At 39.6% G+C, this 26,740-nt stretch overlaps 2 protein-coding genes across 3 annotated transcripts in view; both read right to left on the reverse strand.

The window, feature by feature from the left end:
• The window catches only part of LOC126390698 (voltage-dependent calcium channel gamma-5 subunit), a 26,378-nt gene extending 17,219 nt beyond the window's left edge, over window positions 1-9,159 (reverse strand). The window contains exon 1 of the mRNA XM_050045118.1: window positions 8,961-9,159. The gene's annotated coding sequence lies outside the window, so the exon portion shown is untranslated. The remainder of the gene's footprint in view (window positions 1-8,960) is intronic.
• Window positions 9,160-16,967: 7,808 nt separating this feature from the next.
• Window positions 16,968-26,740, reverse strand: part of LOC126390694 (protein kinase C alpha type) — a 211,018-nt gene continuing 201,245 nt past the window's right edge. The window contains exons 17-18 of one of the 2 annotated variants that reach the window (XR_007569985.1): window positions 20,881-24,096; window positions 16,968-20,732 (exon numbers count right to left, since the gene is read on the reverse strand). Coding sequence is in view for 1 of the 2 variants with exons in the window: in XM_050045110.1 (XP_049901067.1) it covers window positions 23,932-24,096 (165 nt within the window). In the remaining variant the exon portion in view is untranslated. Of the gene's footprint in view, window positions 20,733-20,877; window positions 24,097-26,740 lie in introns of those variants that run through there. The other variant, XM_050045110.1, reaches the window with a different exon arrangement.

Below are 26,740 nucleotides of genomic sequence, written 5' to 3' on the forward strand. Positions count from 1 at the left end.
CAACAGAGTGACCGGAGAAGGGCAAAGACGAGAGTTAATATTGGCAAAGCATTTGCTCGATGGACTCAAATAAAGGATTCCCACGGCATAAGAACGCATGCGGAAATGGCTACTTTTCTCCTCGATCGGTAAGCTAACTCACTTGCTAACTTAGCTAATGTTACTTGTCGGCACTGATGGTCAATTTACTTTTTCAAGATAGATTTACTGCAAGCAGGCTGCGATACTGCTTTATAAACTGTGATTATGTGAGACTGTCTCATGACAATCAGGTATGCGCGGTGCGACGTCAGTGGTAAACAACAGACATGTGTAGATCAACAACAGATAACATGGAGTGCAGGAGAGAGCAGGACCATGCAGCGTTTAATGCTTGGAAGTACCGACATTACTTTGACTCGGTAAAAAGTGACACAAACATTAGCATCTGCAGTGCACTCTGCGTGGTAAGAAATGAAGTAGTCGCCAACCCGACGTGGCCCGCAGCGGAACGGGGGCTTGAGCCCGCTTCATGCAGCCCCTGATGCCTTCTAGACATCGTGATTTCCCAAAACTGAATAAATACCACACATAACATTATATATATATATATATAGACCTATAGCTAGGCTAATGTTAAATACTGCTGTAAAATGAATTGATTAGTCGAAATTAGTCGTTACCCTGTATGATTCATCACTTGACATGGTGCAGGCTGATGGCTTCACACACTTGGCATCGAACCTGGCAACCCGACTGCTGGAACTATTTTTTGTAGTTGCGACTATGATCTAGACACACTAGATGGCGGTATTCTGCTCATTCTACATAATCAACCTTTAATGAAGGTTCATTAGTACGGTTTGTATTTCTCTGTAATGTAGCACAGTGTTAAAAATGTTACTGATACTTTTCTTTCTCATACCTTGAACTCAAACCATTGTGTTGCCCCATCCAAAATGTATAATGTAATAATTAAATTTATATCATAAACATGCGGACGAGTAGTCAACTTATGGCCCGAAATGACAACTCTTGGTTGACTAAGAAAATTCTTAGTCGGGGGCAGTCCTGAGAAACAACATCTGATTTTCAACTGACACCAACTGTACTATCTTAGATTAGAGAGACAACTGACCAAACAAATGGCCAAACATTTAGATGGACAATCCTAAAACTGCCTAACACAAAACCCACAGTCAGTCCACAATCACAGAAAATGTTACTGTCCTGGTGATGTTCCAGTCAAGACATATTTTATTGATAAACTCCCTATTGTTGGATGAATGAAAATATTGAAAGATGTGGCCACTAAATTGCCAACTAATTTATATGCAGCATCGTTCAGTCATGTGTTGAGGGGCATTCTTAAAAGGAATTTTCTAAAGTGTCTTGCAGTTTCTGTGAGGAGTATCTTGCAAAATATTTCCAAGCATGTCCCTGTGCTGTGGATGCAGGAATGTGTAAATAATTACATTAACAATTGCTGCATTTCATTCAAGGGTCACATATCCAGTGCCCTGCTATTATGTGTGTTGGTTCACTGGCATGGATTCTTTGGACACTTTAATGTATTGTCGACACCATTAATGTTTAATGTGCTTCTCCTACTATGAGAGGTCAAATTGTCCGTTGGGAAAAAGTTACCAAACTTGGAGTTTATGTTTAAGTGCTTTCTGGATTCATCAGTGATGATGTAGCTGGCGACTGCCGGCTTGACTAAAAATTATGTGATTAACCCTTTCCCTTAACTCCAGAAGAAAAGAAAAGGAAATTAGGGTGCGAACAATTAATGGACAGAAGGTTGAGAGTCAAGGGTTTTCATTTTCAACAAAATGTTTGTTAATTTCTTGCTTCACACAGGTTTGAACTTCTCTAAACTAATGAGAAGAAATGAAAAAGGGGGGATAAAAATAACTCTCATATTCCGCAAAGTTAAACAGAACAGGCATGTGTATACTGAAGGTTCAGAATGAGTCCTCCACCCTTCAGAATACATACACACACACACACACACACACACACACACACCCAGTGTTATCATCTTCAATCCCTTATGAATACTGATAATGCTGCTCATTCTCCTGGTCTCTAAGGGATTATAAATGGCTTTATAAAAGGTTCTGTTTTTATTATTATTGAGAAACGTTTCTCGTTAGATGTTCAAAGCCACTGCGACCAACACAAAAGCCCGTGATCCCTCCCTGCCTGCAAAGGGATACACAAAACACCCTCTCTCCTGAATAAACATCAACATTTCCTTTGAACCTGGTTGAACCTGTGGCAAGGCTGAAGTCTGCTCCTCCTTAGGCAGAAGTTTTGTAACTTTATAACCTAAAATATATTTTTCCTGTGCAAAAACAGACACTAAAAATATTTTCACAGATTATTACAGAAAACCTTCCACTATATAAAAACATTATTTTCAAAAGGATGTAACTGAAAGCAACATGAATGTGATACTGAACAAAGCCACTAGGTGTCCAGAGGCCATCAAGTAAGGCGGAGGCACACCGCTGCTCGAGTAAAGGGCACGTCATCACCAAAAGTAGGGCATTCCTCTTCTGTCTACTTTGTTAACATGCACCTAACCTCCTGTCAACCTTAATTTAAACAGCTCACCGCCAAAAATACCCCATTTTCCGAGAACAATTGGAAATCCAATAGCGAGGCAAAGAGTAACGCAGATGTCTCCACCCTTTTCAACTGCTGTAGTGTGCTATGTTGAAACACAGACAGACCTCCAAGGCACAAACATGGCTGACCCGTAATGTCACATTATGTTGAAGATATAATTTGTTATCTCTTCTTAACAGGACAACTTCTAGTAAATAAGTCAAATCTGGCTTCTGATATGAAACACAGCAGTACGCTAACACTGTGTGACACACCAATGCTATAGTGATCATCTCTGGTTAAACAATTGCAAAGATAAATAATGTATTACAAACTGACTGGGCAATTTGTCTATTTGTTTCTCTTTGTCGAGGGTTTTTCAACGTCACAGCATGCTTATTGACCCAGCTACTGTGGCTGCAAGAGCGTGGCTGTGAGTGCAGTCCCTCTGTTGCTTCTGATGTAGACAGGCGACTAACACTGTGGGAGTTAGTTGCTGTTGGTTGATGTTGCTAGGGCTGGCTGGAGGAGCCTGAGGACAATAGCAGTTCAATGCACGAGAGAGGAGATATGTCATCAAGCCACAGACACAGCTGGATGAAGCTGGCAGCCCCCATCGTCAGCCTGCTGAGATCTGCTTGTACAGTTTAAGCAGACGAGCTAAAGGGAAAACACAACACAAGCCTACATGTGATGCACACATCATACATACTCTCTTAGACTCTGTACATGTACCCTTGTACATGAAAACATCACCATACATTAGAGCGCAATACACTGACCCCCAAACTGTCTGCAGCCACTCTTTGTTGTCCTCACTTAATGCATTCTGAGTATTACAGAGGGAGTGTGTCACTGGTCATAACAGTATTACACAGAATGCTATATTTTTCTGTATCTCGACTGTCCAAAATGTCTCCCAGCATTAAAAACAAAGCTAGTATGAAGTAAACGGCACAGACAGATTATTTTGGGACCATTACATCCAAAGCAGCAGTGGCACTATGAATCCAAATGTGACTTTTTAACAATATTTCATACAACAATCAAAGTTACAGAAGTATCAGTCTCAGTACTGATCATAATCAAACAATGGGTTCCCAGATTTCATTTCACCTTTCACCTTTCCAGAAGGACTGTTTACATTCCACTCAACTGTGACTCATACCACAAACAGAAACCAGAACACTAAAATCACCAAAATCTTGTCCTGTTTGCTATATTTTGCATATATGTGCATATATCTGTTTATAGGGATTACAAAAGTATCACCTGCCCTCTATAAATTGAAGTCATAAATATTAAATTCTGCTGTTTACTGATTGTAAATAGGCTAACACACAAGCCTCACTCTTGAAGAGCAATTTTACCATAACTACTGTTGCCAATCTTGATTTTTCTTTTTGTTTTTGAAGAAGGAAAACCATTTGAAAATTTAAAAAGGAGTTTAGGGTCTGACCCAATATTGGCCTAGAAAATGGCATTTTTAAGCCTGCAGTCATGTTCAGACTAGATATAAACTGTTCCTACAATGGCCAGAGGCTACACACCCCTCTCTAGTATATTAACCTAGACGCTGCATGGTAAATATTTTAATGGATTATGTATCGACTAGAGCAACTGTTCGATTCATCTAATACCCAAACACAATATCCAACAAGTTCTCCCTCCATACCACCACATCTGTATTGTTTCTTCCATCTAATACAACCCACAGGAGCATTCCCTAAATTTGTGTTAGGTTAGGTTTAGGAAAAGAATGATGGTTGGGCATTGTCATGTTACATACTTAACCTGATATTATGAAGTAAAGGTAATGTGATGACGAAACAATACGTGACTCTAGATTACATATGTGCATACGTTAAAATGACTCAGTGTTGACTTTACAGGGGACCATGGATGTATTAGAGAACTGGGTATGGCACAGCAGCTCATCCTTGCTTCCAATTTTTCCAGTGGCCACTCGCAGTATTGCAGCGGAAAATTCCCTGTGGCCAGAAAATCATTTTCCCCATAGACCGTCATTATAAAAACAGACATCTGTACAACTGTTGACAGAATAATTTGAAGTACAGATCAGTTATTACTCTTTGTACAATTAATCCTTGATCCATGGAGGTTTAATATTTTTAGAACTTTCCCTGAGCTGAGAAAAAGGACTTTAAAAATCTGGGATGTCATCACAATGTAGAGTCTATGGACCAAGTGGGAACTTGAGGACAAGGCCAGTAAGAGAAACACTAGCAAAAATTCTCTTTGACTGAGTAGGTGCCCTCTTGGGGTTTGGTATCCAGATCTAATAATACATCCATGCATGTCATAATAATTATAACCACTCGAGGTTGTTGCCCATACCAAACTTCAATTTGATAATAATAATAAGCTCCTTATCAGCCTGTGGTGTTGTTTTTTGGGGAGGAACACACAACTGAACAACTCTTTTGTGCAGTTGGGAAGAATATGTCAAACCTTTGCAATTAAAGCTACTAATGATAAGTGCCTTGTTTCCAATCTGAATACAGCAGCCATTGTTGTTTTGTCTGGTTTCCCAACTATGGGGTTCTAACAGTTAACGTTATATCAAAGAAGACAGTTCTTTTCCATATGCTCTCATCTATCAGCCATTATGTTTGAGCTGTGCTGGCCTCCAGTAGGGAGCTAACAAGCCAGAATGATTTCTCAGTGGTCTAATTTTGGAGATGCCTCAGCCCTCCCTTGAAGACATGCCTCCCAAAAATGAGAAAATACAAATCTCTGCTGTGGGCCAGACAACTTACAGCACATCATCCGGCGCACAGCAGAGTGAGGTGGTGGTGGTGGTGGTGGTGGTGGTGGTGTGAGTTGTCAAGACAGAGAATGAAGTGGAAATTTCGTGTCATATTCTCACCTCTTCTCCGCAGTGAAATCACGAGATTCGGGGCACAAAATCAGTCAACTGGCTGTTAAATGTTGCGCCACATTTGCATACAAACAGTTGAACCAGCTGTCCTCATGTTGAACGTGTTCTCTTAACTCACCCTCAAGACTCTAGAGCAGACTGCATCAAAACGCAGTACATCTGTAATGTCAGATCATCTTAATTTGATGGGGCAGCTCTGGATATAGCCCAAGCATTTCATGCTGTTCCAAAGGCAGTTCCCTTATGTCTTTTAGCAAATGGTTTTGGCTCTGAGCTGTCATCCCCCGTGTCTTCCTTCATACAGTATCATGATCAGAAAGTGTACAGATAGCTTGTCAGTCAGCTTGTTCTCTACATTTTAATATCTTCCAAGGTAATAATGAGATAAAATGCCAAAACTTTGTGTTCATCAGGGACAGTTATCCTGAACTGCTTTTATTCCATGTAGACATATTAGTAACAAAGATGACAGACGGGTCTATTTAATCTAATAACACATAAGTGAATGACACAGTAGTGATCTCTAAAAGGGTTGACACTCCATCGAGTCTGGCACAAAAAAACAGTGACCCACAGCACTAACATCCATTTTCCTGTATTTGTTGTGAGAACAAGTCTCCCATTTATAAGTGCTTGACTTGGTTCTGTCGCCAGGCAACACTATACAGAAAGGCCTCCGAATTAGTCAAGCATGAATGAACTGATGAGCGAGCCCCAAATAAAGGCTTCCTATTTGGTAGTGAATTTTACATGCTGGAGAGGGGAAACAGAGGAAAACAGGAGAGAGACACAGAGGCAGAAAAACATCACAGAGGATTATAGAACAAAAATATACACAGGACATATTACACAGTCTTTTAGGCACTCAAACGCACACACACAGAATAAAGACAAGGAATGACAGTCTTATGAAAATGCAACTGAAAGATATCAATTATACATGTAAATATTTTAATAGTAACATCCTATCGTACAAGACTTTAACAATGACTACCACAGTCAGTGTACAGCCACAGCGTACTACCAATCTAAATTAAAACTTAAAAAGTGGATCGCTGTCACACTTCAAGGTGTTTGAAAACTGAGCACCTCTCTGCCGTGACAGCATCGTGTTTACTTTTTAAGGATAATCCCATGAGGATGTCTCTTTGAGCCTGAGTGATCACTGAAACTGGCGAGGCACAGCCAAGAGAGTGGGCTGACGCTACAGGGAATTCTTATTTACTGTGCTTAACAAATTTGTTTTACTGTTTAGCATGTTTCATACACACCCAGTACCTACTAATAATATTGCTATGTCATCCTATTTTTTACAACTGTGACAAATTAATATTATCCTCACGTGTTTATGACATAAATCTGAATAGAAACAACTAGAATTAACAGTTTTATGTCAAAAACTAAATCATTTTAATCTTACATTTACTAATATTGCAATTAAGTAATAGTAGACAAGCTCTTTCTCATAGTACAACGGTAGTATGTGCAGTAGGTATAATATTGCAGCAGTCCAATACACACTGAGGACACTGACTATGATCATGTTTCTCCATGTGGAACTCGTATCAGGCATTTAATGATGACCTGCAGCTCTGTTTCCTTGTGGGCATAAGTGACAAGTTAGTAAACTGTCAACAGTGATGTTGCTGAGTTAACAAAGCACGAAGGTGGATGGAGAAACGGAGGAAGACTGCACAGTTTTAATGAGAGGACAAATGAACAGGGCTGTAAAGCGCTCTGTAACACACTGTGGATCCTTGAACTCCTGAAAATCTGCCCATTATGACCAGCTGCATGAAGACTTGCACCCCAGAGATGGGAAATACAAAGATTCACTGACTGCCAGCCACGGGTTAAATATGTGGCTCAAGATGGTAGAATAGATTTTGACAACATGAATAAAATAAAAAGCAATGCCTGTAACATTGACAGACAATGTCTAACAAAAGCAGCAGGGTTTACAAGTAGGTTGACTGACTTCAGTTTTATCCTGAACCTATTTAAAGCTTTAAGAATTCTTTCTTTTTTTTTCAAGAAAATTATTTATAAAAAAAGTGAGTTTCCAATAGCTTTTGAAAGACTGAATTGAAATGGAACAAACACTAAAATGTTTGAGTCAGAGTCTGAACCACCATAATTTCAAGTCCAGATAACACAGACAACCTATTATATCAATGTCTGCCTTACTGCAACAAGTACACAACTCTCATCCAGAGAGGGTGTGGGTTGCGAGCCTGTATTGAACAGTGGCAAGAAAACATTTTTCCTCCTGCAATTGCAGAAAAATAATCCCCTGCTGCAGCCCACACCATCCCTGTCTAAATTTGTGCTGTAACAGTATTTGTCTGGCTGGAACACTGAGGAGTGGATGTCAGCCAAGTAGGCCTGTGGGCTATCTAGTTGTTTACCACTGCTTACTTTCGAATAACTTTCTGCAGTGCTGCAGTGCTAAATAAAAAGAAATTGTGGTAGGACTTTCAGTTACTGACCAGAGCACAAGGTGTAGAGCCTAAAAATTAACAAAATCTCAAAAAGCATTAATTCATACATACTGATCATGGGTAATCTGATAAATAGGTGACTACTGTCCATCCACATCTGTGTATTTACACTATTTTTTCAGTGTTTTTTCATTTAATTTAAAGCTAATTCATCATTGTAATTATTGGTCAGTGATGTCAGTGTCTTTAGCCTGAGTCTATTTGTTGGCCACATCCTGTGTGAAGTAATCAGAGCCAGCTGTTTGTTATGCCTATGCCGTTTAATCTTTGGCTCGGGCTCAAATCGCTGTCCGCGGTGCTGAAGCTCCCACAAACGCTCCCTGGCTGAACAGTCAGTCAATAATGAGCTGAGTCCACGCAGCGTGTTGTTACACAGGAATGTAGTGGGAGCTCATTTATCTAAACCCCCTTTGCACACGGCTCTATCGGCGCAGTAATATCTAAAGTAAACGTGTGGTCAAGTTGTTTTCATTTGGGCGTTATTTTCCATATAACGACTGTGGGTTTCTCATCAGATAGACTAACATTAAGTTATTTAAATCTCAGTAGCTCTATTTTCTCCTCTCTCTTTCCATTTTCTGTCACGCTAAAAACGAGCAGTTGTGTCACACCACTTTTCTTTCCTCAACTAGCTACTGTCAATTATGTCTCCATTATCACATCTGTGTTTACTTCGAGTAAACTCCGCTCCTCGCTTTTAAATGTGTTAAAGTGAGTGAATATAAGTTAGTAGAAGCTTCGACTCTGGTGATCAGTGCAACTGTCTGTTTTACTATTTAAGTATTAACACAAGTGTGAGTATAACTGGCATAAATAAACCCGTGAAAAACAGCAAACAACAAACAAAGCACACCGTGTTATCTGTCAACAATCAACAGCGCGTTTCTCTGTACAAACTGCCGACTGTGATATGTATCTGTAGAAACCGCACCTCAGAAAAACACAATTAAATTGTTTACTACCTTCACGAAGAAGACTCGTCGAAAAAAAAACCACTCTTCTCCCTCTTCTTTTATTCTTTCTCTTCTTTTGTTTCTCTCCGTTCAGTCGGTCCGTGTTGTCTCAGGTTTGGCGCGCGATTAGCCTGTGTTGCGTTCAGGACCCGTGGCTGCGTAGCTCGCGCACCACTACTATCCAAGCCAGCACTAGTGGCGCGTGGCACGTGGCGCCCCAACTCTCCGCACTCCACCTCTCTTCAGGTGTGCGGAGGACAGGAGGGAGATGCTGCCTGCATGTGATGTGGTTTGAATGAGTTTATGCACCAAACCAAACACAACCCTGTAGGCGCCGAGTTTTGTACACATCAAATACTGAGCTGTTAAAGGTGGCATGGAGTTGTATGAACCTTTACAATTTGACTTAAATTCATATGGGTCCTGAAATGCACAGCATATCCTCTTGATACCCGAACTTTTGTTTGGTATGCATTGTTAATTTATCCTAGCTATTTGAGATCAGTAAGACTCGAAACTTATTAAAAAAATCAAACATTGTCAATGATAATTAAGTCCCAATGTCCTCAAACGAGAGAACAATTAAGTCCCAATGTCCTCAGATGAGTACTTCCTGTTGCTAAAATTTGTTTCATTTGTGCTCCATATCAAACTACAAACATTATTAATCAGAAATAAGGAAGTTTCAACCATAAAATGTGATCAGGTTTTGGATCTTGTCCACTTTTGTGTCAGGATCAGCTGCACACTGACTTGGCAGAGATGGTTGCCATCTTGTTTTTACATGGATTAGTGCATTGTGCAAATTACCCTTCTGTATTTTCACTGACAGAAACCTTGTTACGACTTTTACTTCCTCTAGATAGTCAAGTTTGATCATCTTCTTGGCAATCTTGACACAAAAAAAGTGTCCACGAATGATGACAACAGGTCTAAGTTAAGTAGGATGAAGTATATGGTCAAGTAAACCCAAAATGAGATGTCCTCATATGAGGACACAGGGTCTGAGGAGGATATATTTCAAGTGTCAGCACTGCACAGAAAAAGCTAGAAGTTAGAAATTAATACAGTAGAAGTACTGTCATTACAATGCAGTCTGACTGTGACTTAAAAAATGTCACTGGACACCCCTCACAGTAATGGATGGATTCATGGACACAGGCCCAAATTAACAGGTACCAACCAAGAAGACACAAACATAAAACCACTACAAAGACACACAAAACGACAACAAAGAGACAAGACAGCTGCAAAGAAACAAAGAGACTCAAAATGACTCTTAAAAGGAGCAAAACAATAACAACAACAACAACAAAATTAGGGATAGATGATATTAGATTTCTTGCCAATATCCAATATGGCGATATATAACATATATGTAACATATATGGCGACAACAGATACCAATACCAATATCACCACTTTTATTCACCAGCTAGTTTTAGTGATCAAGTCTTTACTGTGGTGGAATTAACATTTAACACATTCTCACTCCGACTTCGTCACATATTGACGTTTGGTCATGGACTTTCCACGTCCACATACGACGTACAAGGTACCCTGGGTGCGTTGGTTGTTGACGTTCTGGGACACCGTGTCAAGTTCTCTTCTTTAAAGATACACTTCCATTTTAACAACAAACACAAATGGTTGGGTTTAGGCAACAAAAACACATGGTTAGGTCTAGGAAAAAAGAACAGGGTTTGGCTTTAGAATCTTATGGGATGCGAACACCACTTACGGGTGGAAGTAGGTGTTCCCGTGCACCACCCGTACCCTACCACTCACCCCACTCTGACTTTCGCCGCCTTAACTTTCGTCCTTGTCTTGCCGCGTTTTCCCCTGATGCTGCCAGGTGCCGTTAAACTATAATGGCAACCGGCAGCATATTTTTTTTGTTGGTTTCTGGCGCTGCAAGTCACCGCCCAAGCGCCAGATTTCGACGACTTCAGAGTGAGACCGTGCTCTAACATCATATTATGCATGCATACTCTTATTGTGACGACCCACCTGCAGATGGAGACATGACATAGAATGCTTTTCAATGTCGGTGATATTCATTCAATGTGCAAAACAAGAAAAAACATGTTGGCCAATTCTGATAACCCCATTTAAAGCCAATATCTGCCAATACCGATGGCTTGCCAATATTATTATGCAACTCTAAAAAAGGAGACACAAAAACACCACAAAGAGACACAAAACCACAGAGATGCATAATGACTACAAGGACGTGGTGGGGCCTGTGGCATGTCTGTGCCCACGGGCCCATTGTCTCCTAATCCAGCCTTGCTCATAATGCGTGCTGGAACAAGATTTGGTTTCTAGCCAGGCAAAGCTGCCAGCTCCCAAAAAGTCACAATCACTTTTCTGTACAAAATTCTATTTTTTCATCGGCACATGCAACCAGCTTTCAAGTGCTATAGTAACTCAGGAAAACTGTGTACTTTCTAATAAAAAACAAAAATGGGCTGCGGTAGGAAGACACCACATAATGAGCTTTCACACTTACTCTGATGAGAAGCCTTTTTGGCAGTCTCTGCTTTTTTTTCATAAATTTCATTTCCTAACATTATTCTCTTATGTTTCTACCCCTTTAAATTGGCTTCCCCAGCTGAGACACAAACTGTGGTTTTGTTTTGATTTTTTCATGCCATGCCTTCAAACACCGAAGGGAATATTCTGCCAAAGAAAAAGAGCCTTCAGCAGAATCATTCAGGGGCTTCTGTTCTTTTTTTGTATTACCACTCCTCAAAAAAAGGCATCAGTGTAACATCTGGTTCATACTTCATGTGGAAACAGATGTGTAATAGTCTGTCACATGTTTTCGCATGAGGTCAGGGACCTTGTGTAATGGCAGAAAACAGTGGCCGGACAGATAAAGGATGTAGCCTACATATTTAATAAACCCAGCTGAAATTTATGTTTAATGTGACAGGTTCATGATAGCATCTGGTCACATGTTCAGGACGGCACAGATTTACAGACAGTCTGAGCTGCTAAATTCAGCACAAACCCTCTATCGACTTTCAGTCAGTCATTTAGGAGCATCTGGTGAATCCTGTGCATGTGTGACTAACCGCCACATTCTGTTCCCGACTGATCATATAGTCAGCTTGGCTCTGACTTGGACTCTCACGTAACCCCTGACTGACCTAACAGGAAGGCAATCGGGACCATCATATCCCTGTGTCTTCTCTCAGAAGCTTATGTCTCACGCATTTCATCATATACTGTTAGATGTATTCTCCCTTCTGCTTCCTCCACTTTTAATGTATTGTTTAACTATACATGTTAGGCAATCAGTATTCTTTAAATGGGCTGGTTGTCCATTTCCTTTGAAAGACGAATATACAGATTTGATATGAAGGAGTACATCAATTGTAAGGAACAAAACATATATAGGTAACAAGCCCCCTCAAGTTTAGGGGACGCTCATGGGTATCCACAGAACCAGTTCAAGGGATCCCTCGTCAAAATGTAGCCAAAATTCGGTGTGTTATTAGCCCCCTTTCCGACAAACTATGGCAACTTGGATGGTACCAATGGATGCCTTATGTAGTCCTGTTTTACAAGATACCACCAGCGGCACTGGCTTCCTTCTCCCAGTAATCAAAGCCAGAAGCAAAACTTAGGCCCAATCCCATTTCTACCCCTCACTTGGTATTGAGTGCCCTCGTTTGCGAGATAACCCTTGATGAGGGAAGTGAGAAATATTAGGGTAGAGATCTTTCCCTAAGAAATGAGACACCACTTCATGCAAATTGGTGTGGCCGACGTGCAGGCATACGTCACGCGTAGTAGCAACGCAATGAAAATGCCATCTCCAGCGCTTGTGTTGTGGTGTGTGCTATGTTTATTCTTCTCCGTCTGATGAATCAACGGAGAAGAAATGCTGAAAACAGGAGTCGCCTACGACGTCTTCTAGTTCTGATCGATTTCGTAAGTCGATTTGTTTAAATATTTTGACGCTGTGTTCAACCGAGTTGCTGATGAGTTTACGCTAGTCCAACCATCTGTTGTATGTATAGCCTACATTCCGATCGTACAGTAACAAATTGTTTTCCAAAACTTGCCGAAGTTGCTGACTTCGCAAGGTGTTCTGGGAAATTTCATCTTCCACTTCGTTGAAAGTGTGGCTCGCGGCTCCCTTGGAATCTAGGGCGGGTTTTAAATGTTGGAAACCACTTCCACTACCTCAATTCTGTTTTGGGACATCAGTAGCCTAAACGTGAATGCGCACAACCAAGTGCAAGTGGGTATTTCTAGGGGAAGTGTGGGTATTGGGACGGGTCCTTAGTCTCCTGCTGGCTGAGTGAACACTAACAGCAATCATGAACTTCCCTGGCATCCTTCAGGTATTTGGGAAATACTAAGCCCCTGCTGACCAGAGCAAAGTGAAGTGAGCATAAGGCTTTAAAAATGAAATATGATAATCTGCCCATGATATTGAACTATATACAGAACAAAGCATGTCTCCTAGTTTGCTGTCACTGAACTTCAATACCTTCTGGAAGAAAGAGTGGAGAGAAATTTGTATGTTTATTGTTTGATTTAGGAGCCAGAAACCTTGTAAATTAGGCTCTCTTGTCTACAAGAACGTGGACTCAATTTGGAAAACATAAATCATTCAGTCAGCTTCTGTGAAACAGCACGGCTTAGTCATTATTCACAAAGATGCTAATGTGTATCAGACTGTAAAGATAATGCATCTGTTTTACTTAAGGCCAGAGCTGCTCTCATAACAGCACAATATGTTTACATACGATTTAGCTCAAACTGTTTCATAACAGATGAAGATGTGTGTGCATGCACGTCCGTGCATTTGTCTGCTTGTGTAATAGAGGGAGAATGAGAGAAACCAGTGGACTGAAACATGTAAGGTGTTAAACAAAAGCTCGCACGCCAGCTGGTTCCACAGTCAACACACTGCAGGGCGTTCTCTAATCACATGGCAAGCATGCATTGTATGAAAACACGTGAAGGAATGAACACAAATTTAATAATGTTGTACTGTTTGTGCCCGCATTACAGCAATATTACATCTCAGGGGAGAAGAAGCCCAGTTTTAAATCTAATTAATTAATGAGATACAGTTGGACTGAGTCTTTTCCTAATGCAGTATGTCACATTTAAGTTAAGTATGGGCTTACAGGCTTGTTTGACATTCAAGAACAGTGTAGCAAGGGTTGGTAAGTTTGTAAAACAGCCACAGTGATATACCAGTGTGTGTTGTAAAACCTCTCTCTATCACTCTAAGGCACCATTTAGGACACTGGCCACCTGCCAACGAGGAACTATAGTAATTATGGGCCCCTGTTTAAGAAAACATCAGGAAGATAGATGAAAGCTATCAAGGGAGTTGTGAAGAGTCTGGGGATATGTATAGTGGCTGCAGTTTCGTGACTAACAAGATAGAGGAGAGTCCAAACTGGAGGAGAGGTCAAGGTTGGAGAAATTAATGGAAAACTTTTCAGTGATCAATACAATAATGGGGAACAGCGGTAAGAACGGCAGACTGTATTTACCTGTCTTTTCTTAGTTTATTTCCTCCTAAAGTTAGCATTTGCACCTTTATACCTCTGTTATGTTAATCTTGTACTGTGGAAAAGAAGTAGAAGGATGCTATTTATGAGAAAAAGTAAAGATGTTACATTATAATCTATTCAGAAGCAAAGCAGGGGGTGGCTTCTGGGGCTCCAGTGCCGAATGTTTTCTCAAAGGAAATCTGGTATAATTGAGTAAATGTGGTTCTGTTGAGTGTTGAAGACCACGTTCACTTGTTGGGGATCCTTTTTTGTAACAAGAGCAACCCAGACTGTTGTGGCATGGATTCAAGTGTATCAGATTTGTGAGCTAACGCACGTACTGTGAACAGTGTAGGGTAACAAAAATAGATTTCAAGATTAGTAATGCTGTTTACTCCAGTGTTATGCAACGTAAGAAATAGTAACATCTGACAAGTTCTGCCTCTTTCTAGGTGGCAGGAGTGAAAATTAGTCATGCTCAACATTTGTTGTGTTACGGTGTCAGAATGATGAAGAGAGTTGGAGAACAATTACAAAATAGGATGTGGGCTCTACAGAATCATTGTTTTCCCCTTGGCAACTATCATGTTTTTCCCAAATGATGCACAGATTTTAAAGCATTCCGTTACCTCAAATGGCTTGATAAATACTGCATGTAGTTGGGAAGAAAATCTCCCTGACATACCACTGGCCCCCCAAGGTTTGGGCTTAGCATCAGGCTGAGCATCAGGCTCTGCCCCTGAATCTACCGCTCCTAATGTAGTTGAAGCACTTTTTTGGCTGCTTGTTGTGACAGGTATTTAGTTAGGCTAGTCTCCTAAAAACTAAGTTAATCCTTGAGGGGATAGTTTGGATCTTCTGTATTGGGACTGTATAAGGTACATACCCATTGTTAGTGTATTACCTAACGTGAAAGTCAATCTGCACCACCCCACTTTGGAGAAGGAGGCTTAAGTGTGACACAGAAGCTGAGCAATGTACTGCTGTGAAGGGGTCAGCGACAATAAGTATTTTAGCCGCGTAAAAAAAAGTTGATATCAGTTTAACTGTATGCTACATTTAGAACATTTTCACAGCTTTACCTTAGCATCAGACAAAAAATTCTGGTGGGAAACTAAAGTTGTTATATCCTCTCTTCAAAGCCAGGCTCCACTGAGAAAACAGGGATTTAACATTACTGAACACAGGAGCTGCTGGTCTACCGCTGCCTCAATCAATTATGTTGTTTGTGATACCTTGTGACTTTGGTGTTTTATAGAGTTAGTTCAGATTTAGTAATAAATAAATAAAGTCACATAATAATACAAATTAACTAACTGATCAAGACAGTGGTAGACCAGCAGCTTTTATGTTCAGTGAGCCAAAATGGAGTCTGGTGACTTTGACGCGAGCAAAGACGGGGAACTGAGGTCTGTCTGATGCAAAAAGGTAAAGTGATGAAAATACTACTTTTTAGGTGGGACTTTTTTTAAGTGGCTAAAATATGTTTTGCTGATGCCCCCATCCACAGCAGCACTCCTGCCACTTCTCCAAACTAGGGGCACCAACAGGATAAGTACCCCATACAACCCCCACATTGTCAATCTGAACTATCCCTTTAAATAGCCTCCACATAAACCCTCTCCTTGCTTCAAAGGAAAGCCCCAGCTGTGCTCACACAGCCTGAAATGTGGCAGAGATCTTCCTGTGTCAGTCAAAAAACTAGGTTGTGATGCTCCTTCTTCTGACAGCAGTGAGTGCTACACTATTGTCTTCCATCACTAACACCCCTCAGCCTTCACTGGGATTCAAGCTCAGTCATCCAACTAATAAAGAAGCCTGGAACATACACAGAATCGACAACCCCCCCCCCCCCCCCCACACACACACACACCTCTGCATATGTAGTCAAAGGAAAGCACACGCATACACCCCCATATACATATGCACATCATTATATATGATCATAATGACGCATAAACACCCACACCTATGACAACTGATCTAGATGGACATGTAGGATGAGATATGCCTACCACTGAACATAGGGCAACATGCTACTCCTGTAAGAGGCACACATGAACACAGAATACATGCAGACGTGTTGAAATGAAGAAGTCGGGGGAGGCTCAGCTTTCTTTGATCAAGTTTTGTGTGTCATAACAACAACAACAACAACAACAAAAAAAACTGTTTTAATAATGGCAATATTTTTGCTTATGCATACACTGTACAAGATAGAAATGAAATCCTGCCAGTGTCTCCACCAAGCAACATTGTATGTGTGTATTATTTACATTTTTTTTAGTGATGTTGTTTTGTCTTTTTGAATCAGAAAACCTGACAGGTGTCACTGACACAACTCTTAAAATAGATCAACACACACCTTTCCCACTGAAGGAGAAACTCAAAGTCTGCACCAAGACTGTTGCATAGGAGAGTCACAATCTGTGTTATAATTTCCTGGCCAGAAATCCCCTCCCCCAAAAAAAAACATTTGCAGAAGTGTTGGATCTCATTTTCCTTTTTTTTATTTGCATTATCATACATTAGGTACAAATGACACAATCAATTACAAGGTAAGTAGCTCAGACTCATTTTAAAGGTTTCAGGCTGACAGGGGAAGAAAACAAACATACACCATTTTGCAAAATACAATATATTCTTTCTTTTACAGTCTATGTAGATATCTACTGTAAGTCATTTATGTACAAGGACAGGGGTGCTGAGAGAATAAATGAACAAAGAGAGGCGAGTTAGAGACCATGTTACTGTATGGGTTACGGGATAAGGCATTCCTGCACATTGTTGATCCTGTGCTCTGGTACGGCCAAAAAGATGGCAGCTCACCTCAACTCTCTCATTACACAGTGGACAGGACACAGCGGAGAGTGATGACTGACTACGAAGGATAGACATAACACAAGATTTATCTAAAGCAAACCTGAAAGGAGTACTGTACGAAATGCCAATCAAAAAAAACCCTCTTTCTTAAAACCTTCCATTTAAGATAAAACATAATCAGACAGTTACTTCATCATCTTCTGGACATCCTGATCAGTTAAAAACAAAAAGGTAAGGACATCAAACAGAATGTAAACAAAGTAAAACTCTTTTCCCATGGGGCACTGAGGGGCCTCAGTAGAGAAAAGGAAAAGGTGGAATTGATGCCAACTGTGTAAATCGCACGAGAAAAATCAACCGCTTTCCTGACCTGACGGGATTTAAAGGGGTGAAAAGGACGAGCGTGCTGTCGATAAGATGATGGATTGACTTGGCCCAGGCACTGAGGAAGGAGGAACAGGCGGAGTGAAAGAGGGGCGTACAAGAGATGACGAGGGAGGGGCGGTTCGATGTGACGAGGCACAGGGGTCGTCCTTCAAACAAGCCATCATCATCATCTATCTTTTCGTTCATTTAACTATAAACCCCATCAATCACCCGTCCATTGTTCCTTCACTCCCCGAAGATCATCAATTGATATTGTCGATACAGATATTAATTAACTCACTACATCATTCAGTCATTAATAGGCACAGGGAGGTAAAGGTGAAGCAAGCAGACACGGGAGGATAAGTCAAGTTGTGACTGTAAAGGTTACTGGCGTCAGACAAAAAAAAAGTTCTTAATTTGTGATGTACTGACCGGATGATGGAGCATTTGTGTGAACAAAGCGTGCAGAACGTTTTTATTTTAACATTTATTCACATTCATTCATTTGTAAGATGTGCTGAAACACTAAAAAATGAAGTATAAACAGAATGAATTGACTTTGACAATGGATTTAAAGATACAGAAAGTGGTGTAAAGGTATGAAGTAAACACGGAGTAGAAAGTTTAGATCAGAGCTGGATTATGGAGATTAAGAACACAATGTACAGTATATCTGTTCAAGTTGGGAAAGGCACACAAGGGGAGAGTAAGTAATCTTTTTTTCATGCCCACACTGACTGTGACGTTTTGAAAACATTATTAAGAAGAAAGAAGTTTGGGAAGCAAGTAATCAGAGATTCTATTAAAGGGATGGATCTATTAAGTCAGCACATACAGAGGTGCAAGTGAGGCTCGGACGAGGGCAAGAGTGTTGCTGAGTAAACTCTAAGTATGTACAAGGAATATTTTCTCTCACTTCTGTGGAATTCACTGTAGGTGTTAAATCAAAATGCTCCACAAGTTGAAATGTTATTTTTTTCCCGGACACAACTCTGCCCAAGGCTACACAGGCAGGAAAATCTAGTACCGTATATGATGAGTCGTTTATCAAACTGACTGGCATCGTAAAGCGTACTGACACAATGTGCACTGGTATACTCATGGCAGCATGCTATATGGTTTGTGGCCAACAGAGTGTACAGCAGGTGTGGCTTCAGGCAGGTCTCGACCCACGCTGGGAGAAGCTGCCACAAAGAAGAAGTCATCCATGTGACTACAGCTAGTGCAACGCTGCTATTGTCGGGTTCTGGCATTTTCCAGGTTTGGCACATGCAAAAGGTTATATACTATAGGAAACACGGCAGGAGAGAGCACATTTCTTAGAAAAACATGGAGAAAACCGTACAAACGCTTCAACAGTTCCTATATCAGTCAGATATGTGTTTTCTAATGTGATATATCCTTTGAAACATTCCTGAATTTCTGAGCAGAAGCTAGAGAAACAGAACTGACAACACTGACAGCAACTTACAACAGCAAAAGCATAAGAAACAAAAGTTTTACAAAGTGACAAAAACACAACATTAAGATTACAACATAAACTCCATTCATGAGACACTAAAGAGCGAGTGGTCCCACTGGTCTAGCAACTAGCAGTGCGTCTCAGTCACAACTGACCACAGATCTGGATTCAGTGTTCCACATCGCCCTAAAAGGGTAAAGGCAAAAGGAACCAGGGGCCATATATATATATATATATCAAGCTTCTACAGGAAAGAGCACTGATCTAGAACCAGGGACTATGTCTCAGGAAAGTCTTTTAAAAATTGTTTTAGTATCTATTTAGATTAATAAACTAAACGTCTACTCTATGTTCTTTAGCCCCTGTGATCTGCATTCTTTTGGCAAAAATCACTTGTTCCTCGCTCTTACTTTCACAAATAGTTTACAAATCTGCCTGAGCATTAGGACTAAGGTGTTTCATTACTGTAGCAGGACTGTGTCATTGAAACTTTACTTGTGATTGGTGTGCAGTATAGTTACAAAATCCTGCAATCACCTCTCAAAGAGTCCAGCTGGTCTAAGATCAGCACTCTTAAAGAGTGACATCAGCATTTTTCAACCTGGGACCTGTTTTCCCATGTTTTTGTGCTGAAGTGATTGATGTGAATATTAATTTTTTAAATTGGTCCAGTATTGATAAAGAGGGCTGCAGTCAGCAGCCGCGCAATGCACACAATGTTACCAGATGGGGCAATTGTGCACCATTATTGTACATCCTTTAAAAGAGGTTATTTTTCCACAGACAGACTCAGATTGTCATTCTAAGTGTCTGAAGTGTCTCTTAGCCTTTGGCTTGATCTGGTCTGTTCGTGAATGTGTTTAAGTCTTACTCAAGGAAAAGTATTGTTCTGAAATCCCATGAGATGTGACTTGTTGCAGGAAGAAAACATTAGAAACGCAACATTGAAAATCTTTTGAATAAAACACTGAGCTACCTTTTCTGTACTCCAACACAACGCACTATTCCCTCTCATTCGCATTTCCACCATTGTCTTCCTGCAACAACTCACATCTTGTAAGATTTCAGAGCGAGACTGCTCCTTGAGCAAGACTTAAGACACAATAACAAACAGACCAGATCAAGACAAAGGTAAAGAGACACTTCAGACATTTACAATAACAATCTGAGCCTGTCTGTGGCAAAAATAAACACTTTACTGGACGTGCAGTGATGTTGAATAATTGACCCACCTGGTTACACTGTGGGCATGGTACTCTCTTAATGCAGGACCAAATTCAAAAGTCCTTGTTTGCATCAGCCACTTAGAAACAAAAACATGGAAAAATAGGTTCCAGGTTGAAAAATGCCAACGTTATCCTTTAAGGTACCGGACTGTGGTGTGTACTAGCCATGTTAAATTTAGCCGGTCTAGCGCTATGGTTACAGTTATAGTCCACCTTAAATCTGTGTTTTTGGTGTCATTAACCTCCCATATAGGTTTGTCCAGGCCTGCAAGCTGAAGGTGGGTTTGTTTGTCTAGGTGAAGACTGAGAGGGATATTTTCATATAAAAAAAAAAAATATATATGTTTGAAATCAAACTTTAATGTTTTGACACCTTTTTTTTTTTTTTTTTTTTTTTTTTTGTTTTAAACTTTCNCAAGCTGAAGGTGGGTTTGTTTGTCTAGGTGAAGACTGAGAGGGATATTTTCATATAAAAAAAAAAATATATATATGTTTGAAATCAAACTTTAATGTTTTGACACCTTTTTTTTTTTTTTTTTTTTGTTTTTTGTTTTAAACTTTCAGTTAAAATCTGTCATTATTTTAATCCATTTAAAGTCAACCATGAATCTAAGCTAACCATGGGCATTATTCTTCAAGAAGGACAAAACCGGTACAAACTTCCAAGACCACAAGGGGTGACTTTTACCACTAAAGTTAGATTTTGAGTGGAGTATCACTCTGAGGTCGTACTGTAACTCGTTTATAATTACTAGCATGCAGCCTTTAGCGGATCACGTGCATGAATGATGCCTACCAACAGCATGCAGATACAGCGGGACAGTCAACAGCCAGACACGCATCCAATCAACACACAATTTGCAGTCATTGAATATGAATAAAGAAAATAAAAGCTTTGATAAATCTGCCAAAACAAGTAGAACAGATATATTTCACAACTTGCTCACTCTGGACTCTTAAAGACATCCAGCTGTTACAAAGTTGATCTGCACTGGGTTACTTTCTTCATTGTTTAATTTTTTTTTCTTTTTTACACATACAAATATTGGTTTTATATAATTAATGTAATAAAAGCACATTCAGGTGTTGGTATAAAAACTGTAACTTGCTATACTCTTTTTAAATAACTCATGATTATTTACAAAGGAGTTATGCACTGATAGTAGATGCATTAAAATATCAATCTGATCTAATGGAAAAATATGTATGAGATCACAAAAGAAGAGGAGATTAAAAACTAATCTATTTTTAAAGACATTAAAGAAATTAAAAGGGGTGCAAAAATAAGTGATTTAACTCAGAATTATTGTGTTGACAGACTCCTAATGAGGGATGTGTTTGTTTTTAGGACAACAAAGTATTGGCAGAAGAATTGCTTCTACTGGTTTGCAACTTCTCCATCTAAGAAAACTAAGGGCATGATATTGTATGCAGTATAACATTGGATGGTTAATACACAATGACATCATGTTATATTCCAAAAAACAAACAGTTTATCAAAATGTATACGTGTGTTTTTGTTGAGACATTTATGACTAATGGGAGGATTTGTAGTTCTGGGTGTATCATGGGACAGAGACAGTGGTTCACACTGACTAATGTTAAAACATGACAAACTGTAAACGTTTTAGGGTTGATTTTTTTTTTTTTTTTTTTTTTTTAACTGAAGGAAGATATAAGAATGTCCTACCACTGCCCACATACTAAACTGATAACTGTGTGTCCACATAGTGTCCACAAAATTATTGACAAGAGAAGTATACAATCTGCAGCTTCAGTAAGGGCCAGAAAATTGGTGTGTGAATTATAACTGTTAGGGCTGGGCAATATATTGATATTATATCAATGTCATGATATGAGACTAGATATCATCAGATTTTGGATACCGTATCGTAAGTGTTGTCTTTTCCTGGTTTTAAAGGCTGCATTACAGTAAAGTGATGCCATCTTCTGAACTGACCAGACCATTCTAGCTGTTTGCTTTTATTCACTTAGCCATTATACCCACATTACTTTTGATATTCATAAAAAATCTCATTGTGTAATATTCTGGGAAATCTGTCCAGGTCCACATCTTTGAAGCAGCCCACTTTACCGAGTTTAAATTGACTGATTCGTCTGGTATCGTGACAGGAGACATCAGTTTCTCGGTTAATATAAAAGACAATCAATGTGTGCAGTGGGAGGACTCGATTAGCCAATTAGCACCATAGGTGGGGCTAACTCGCTGTCAAGCTGCTGTTAAGCATTGTCAAGTGGTGCTCCAGAACTACGAAGGCTACAGACAAGATAGACACTGCTATCGACGCTACTCTAAATTGACTGTCTTCTCAATATCACCTGATATTGTAGTTTTCTTTCCTTTACTTTACTACTCAAAACCCTGGCAAAACAGGTATGTTGGCATGGCTACACATCAGTGTGGACTTAAAATGATGTAATACTGTAATAGATTGATATATTGCCTCGAGTGATTGGTGAGGGAAAATCGTATCTCCCTCCCCCACAGAAATCAGTTAAATGTCAGACTGAAGATGGAAACAGAGTTTAATCAGCTGACAATTCTGTCTGGTGTCAGGCAACCTTACAATATTGTCGTAATATCGTTATCAAAGTATTTGGTCAAAAATATCATAACAAGTGATTTTCTTCATATTGCCCAGCCCTGAGAGCAGGTAAAATAGGGTAATAACTGTTAAGCTAACAAGCTAAGTTTTGATAGATTGGAATCAGACCTGATGCACTTTCATACCTATGTGTCTCACATATTTGCATTTTTACAGGCTGCATATTTTCTATAATTACACAACTGTTCAATCTTGAGTTGATTTGCTACGCACACTGGAAGTTGAGACTGGCTAGAATCATATTTGACTTAAAGAGAATTGTATACCTTCACCGTGAAATCAACAGGGGAAACAAACTGTAAACATGATACAGGAAACACTGAATCACAAGGTGCTGTTTCAGCGCCTGCACTGCCTGTCCTTCATATTTGGCTGTAGTCTACGCTGCCTTATGTGAGTGGTTCTGAGGTCATCACATTATATCTACAGTATACTGGAAACAAACTGTGACCCATCAACTAGATATGTAGACCATAATGTTTATCTATTCAGATTTGTAAGCATTAAAACCTTTTCCAGGACCATACGTCTTTAGTATTCTCTTGCTTATATTATATACAGCCATTATTCTCTAAATGTTATCATATAGTGGCATAGATAAGTAAAGCCTGACACCCTTCTGTCTCAGTGCCTCCAATTATGGAAAACCTTCAATACTAATTGCCGCGATAAGGAAGGGCATCCTTGTCTACAGTACATGCTCATCATTAAACTAAAGGAAATCATTTCTTTTGATGGCTGAGGATCTAATCTATATAATGTATACTGGCAAATATATTGTACAGAACAATTATGCATGCCCTACAATGCTGCTTGCGAATAAATCCAATACATAAAGGTTTACAGTGGGCCTTGATCAAGTTGTGGTCAGATGTTAGGTTGACGGTTGCTTTGCGTGGGTGGCAGTGAACAGGGAGGTTCTTCAGGGACGCTTCCCCATCCTTCTCATACGCTGTTTATGAGCGACGGGTGTACAAACTGTGGGTTGATGAAAGAGAACCCTGCAAACTCTGCCTGGTCGATGTTGGCGATAACCAGCTCATCTGGCGGTGTGAGCTGGGGCTGGGTGCGTGTAAAGAACTTGTCAAAGTTCTCTGCTCCTTTGCCACACTGTAGAAAAGAGAGACAGGAGAAGGAAAAGTTAGACATAAGGTATGCAAAAATAACATGAGAAGTGCAAGCAGACTGACAAAACAGAACAGACACGAAAAAACTGGAGCGCTGGCAGAAGTTTGTGTGCGCATGGCAATTCTGTGAAGGCAAGAGACGTTCAGCAGTTTTCAACTTCTTGGAACTTTTGACAAATCAGCCCAAAGCACAGGACACGCATTATCATTAAACATCATTAAACAGCCACCATACATCCTTTGTATGGTGGCTCTGACAGTCAAAACACAACCACATTTCAGAAAACACAACAGCATTTCAGAAAGCACAGTCACATTTCACAAAACACATTTTACAAAACAGCATTTCTCAAAACAAAGTTGAATTTTCACAAAATACTACATGATTTGTGAGATGTAATGTTTTCTGAAATGTTGCTGTGTTTTGTGAAATAGGATTGTGTTTTTTGAAATGTGGTTGTGTTGTGTAAAATGTAGTTTTGTTTTACAAAATGTTGTTGTGTATTCTGAAATTTGGTTGTGTTTTATGAAAAATTTTGTTTTCTGAGATGTTTTTCTAAAATGTTTTGGTTTTGTAAAATGTGTTTTCTTAAAAGTTGTTGAGTGACGTGTGATTGTGTTTTGTGGAATGTGGTTGTGTTTTGTAAAATGTAATTTTGTTTTCTGAAATGTGCCTTGTGAAATATTGTTTTCTGAAATGCGTTTCCTATAATGTGTTTTCTGAAATGTGTTTTGTAAAATGTAGCTTTGTTTTCCAAAATGCTGTTGTGTTTTCTACAATGTTGTATTTTGTGAAATGTGGTTGTTTTATGGAAAATTCTGTTTTCTGAAATATGTTTCCTGTAATTGTTCTCTGAAATGTTGTTTTCTGAAATTTAGTTTTTTCTGAGATTTGTTTTCTGTAATGTGTTTTCTGAAATATTGTTGTGTTTTATGAAAGTGATTGTGTTTTGTGAATTTTTTGTTTCGTGAAAAGTGGTTGTGTTTTGTGAAATATGTTTGTGCTTTCTGAATATTGTTGTGTTTTCTGAAACAAACAAACATGTTTTTTGAAAAGTTGTTTTCTGAAATTTTGTTGTGCTTTGTGAAATGTTGTTGTGTTTTGTGAAATGTCGTTGTGTTTTGACCCCAGGGCCACCATTTCATTGTCATCACCACTGACATTGCTAAATGAAATCACACTGGGCTGTGCAACTAGACAATGTGCATGGACAATTACAACAAGCAACATTTGTGATTGTTCCCACATCAACCTGTTGTCTAATCAAACTGCATCGTCACCTGCCCCCCTGACCTACATAAAACACCTGATCCCCCATTTTCCCCACTGCTACATGCAGTAGGAGGTCAACAAGATTACATGCTCTACATCTCATTCACCTGAATCACAATGCACCCTTCTGAATACCAAAGCAACATTGACACAGCTGTGGAACAGCAATGCAGTTTCCAGTAAACAAAGGCCCAGGATTGATTCTATGGAGGAAATGGTGTCAGGACCTCTGCAAAGAGGCACGTTGTGTTTGGTCTGACCTCATAACCTGCTGTGATGCAGCTCCTTTATCTTGGCTCAGAGGTGATTTGTACGTACTTTTTGTGCAGTTGACTCTCAAAGCTAATTATAATACAGAAGAAGGACATGATTCCTTGAACAAAAATAGCAACAGCATCAAGATGCATCAGGGTCACAAAAGGGTTAATTAGCGTGTTCATAAGAGGAAGGTAAGCTGTCAGTGTTGAACAGGCGACATCAAAAGAGTTTTCATGTTTGTGTGATGAGAGAATAATCAAATGAAATCAAAGACATGGAAACACATCATGTCACATGGTGGATGAATTAGCACTTAAGAGAATTTCTCAGCAAAGGAAGATCATGTGCATGTTCGTGGATGCGCATCTCAATTTGTTGCTCTAATGATATTCCCCCTGACTGAGGCGAATCGAACTTGACATGTAGCTTTAAAGATAAAAAGAAATGCTTTTAAGTGTTGTTTGAATAGTGAGTAATTAAATTGTGTTAGTACTGCAGGTGCAAATTTCTGTGACAGTAAAGTAAAGGTGCAATTTTGAAGATTACTGAGATTTGCGTTTACATTACTTATGTGCTCAGTCACTTCCTATGATGCACACACAACCAGTTCCTGTTAAAAAACCACACCAATGTCTATATTATAGGCTTTCTGTCTAATAACCATTTCCATCATGACTAGAGGACCGGAGAACATGCAAACCAACTGTTTGATCTCTCTCCAAGCTAATCTTGTTTATGGTGCTGTATATTTGCATGCAGTGATGCAGTTGCCAGTCGGTATCCTCTTTGGATAAGCTTTTATAGAGAATCTGCTCAGGAGGTGTACTCTCTAAAACAAGATTGCAAGCATGCCTTGGTACCTACCATTCTTTTAAAAACAAACAGGATGAGTTCATTAATATGATCATGATGTATGTCAGCCCCAACCACACCTAGCACTAGTGTGTCATACAAATCTAAACCTGCATTAGCACTGCACTTTTAACTTATGGCCACAAACTTCTAAAAATCAGTCAACCTGGACTTTGCACTCTCTCTTGGGGACAGAAAACTTTAAAGAAGACTTATTGTCCTTACTTTTTTTAGGTTCATATTT

This window comes from Epinephelus moara, chromosome 5, assembly GCF_006386435.1.
Source record: "Epinephelus moara isolate mb chromosome 5, YSFRI_EMoa_1.0, whole genome shotgun sequence".
Lineage (NCBI taxonomy): Eukaryota > Metazoa > Chordata > Actinopteri > Perciformes > Serranidae > Epinephelus > Epinephelus moara.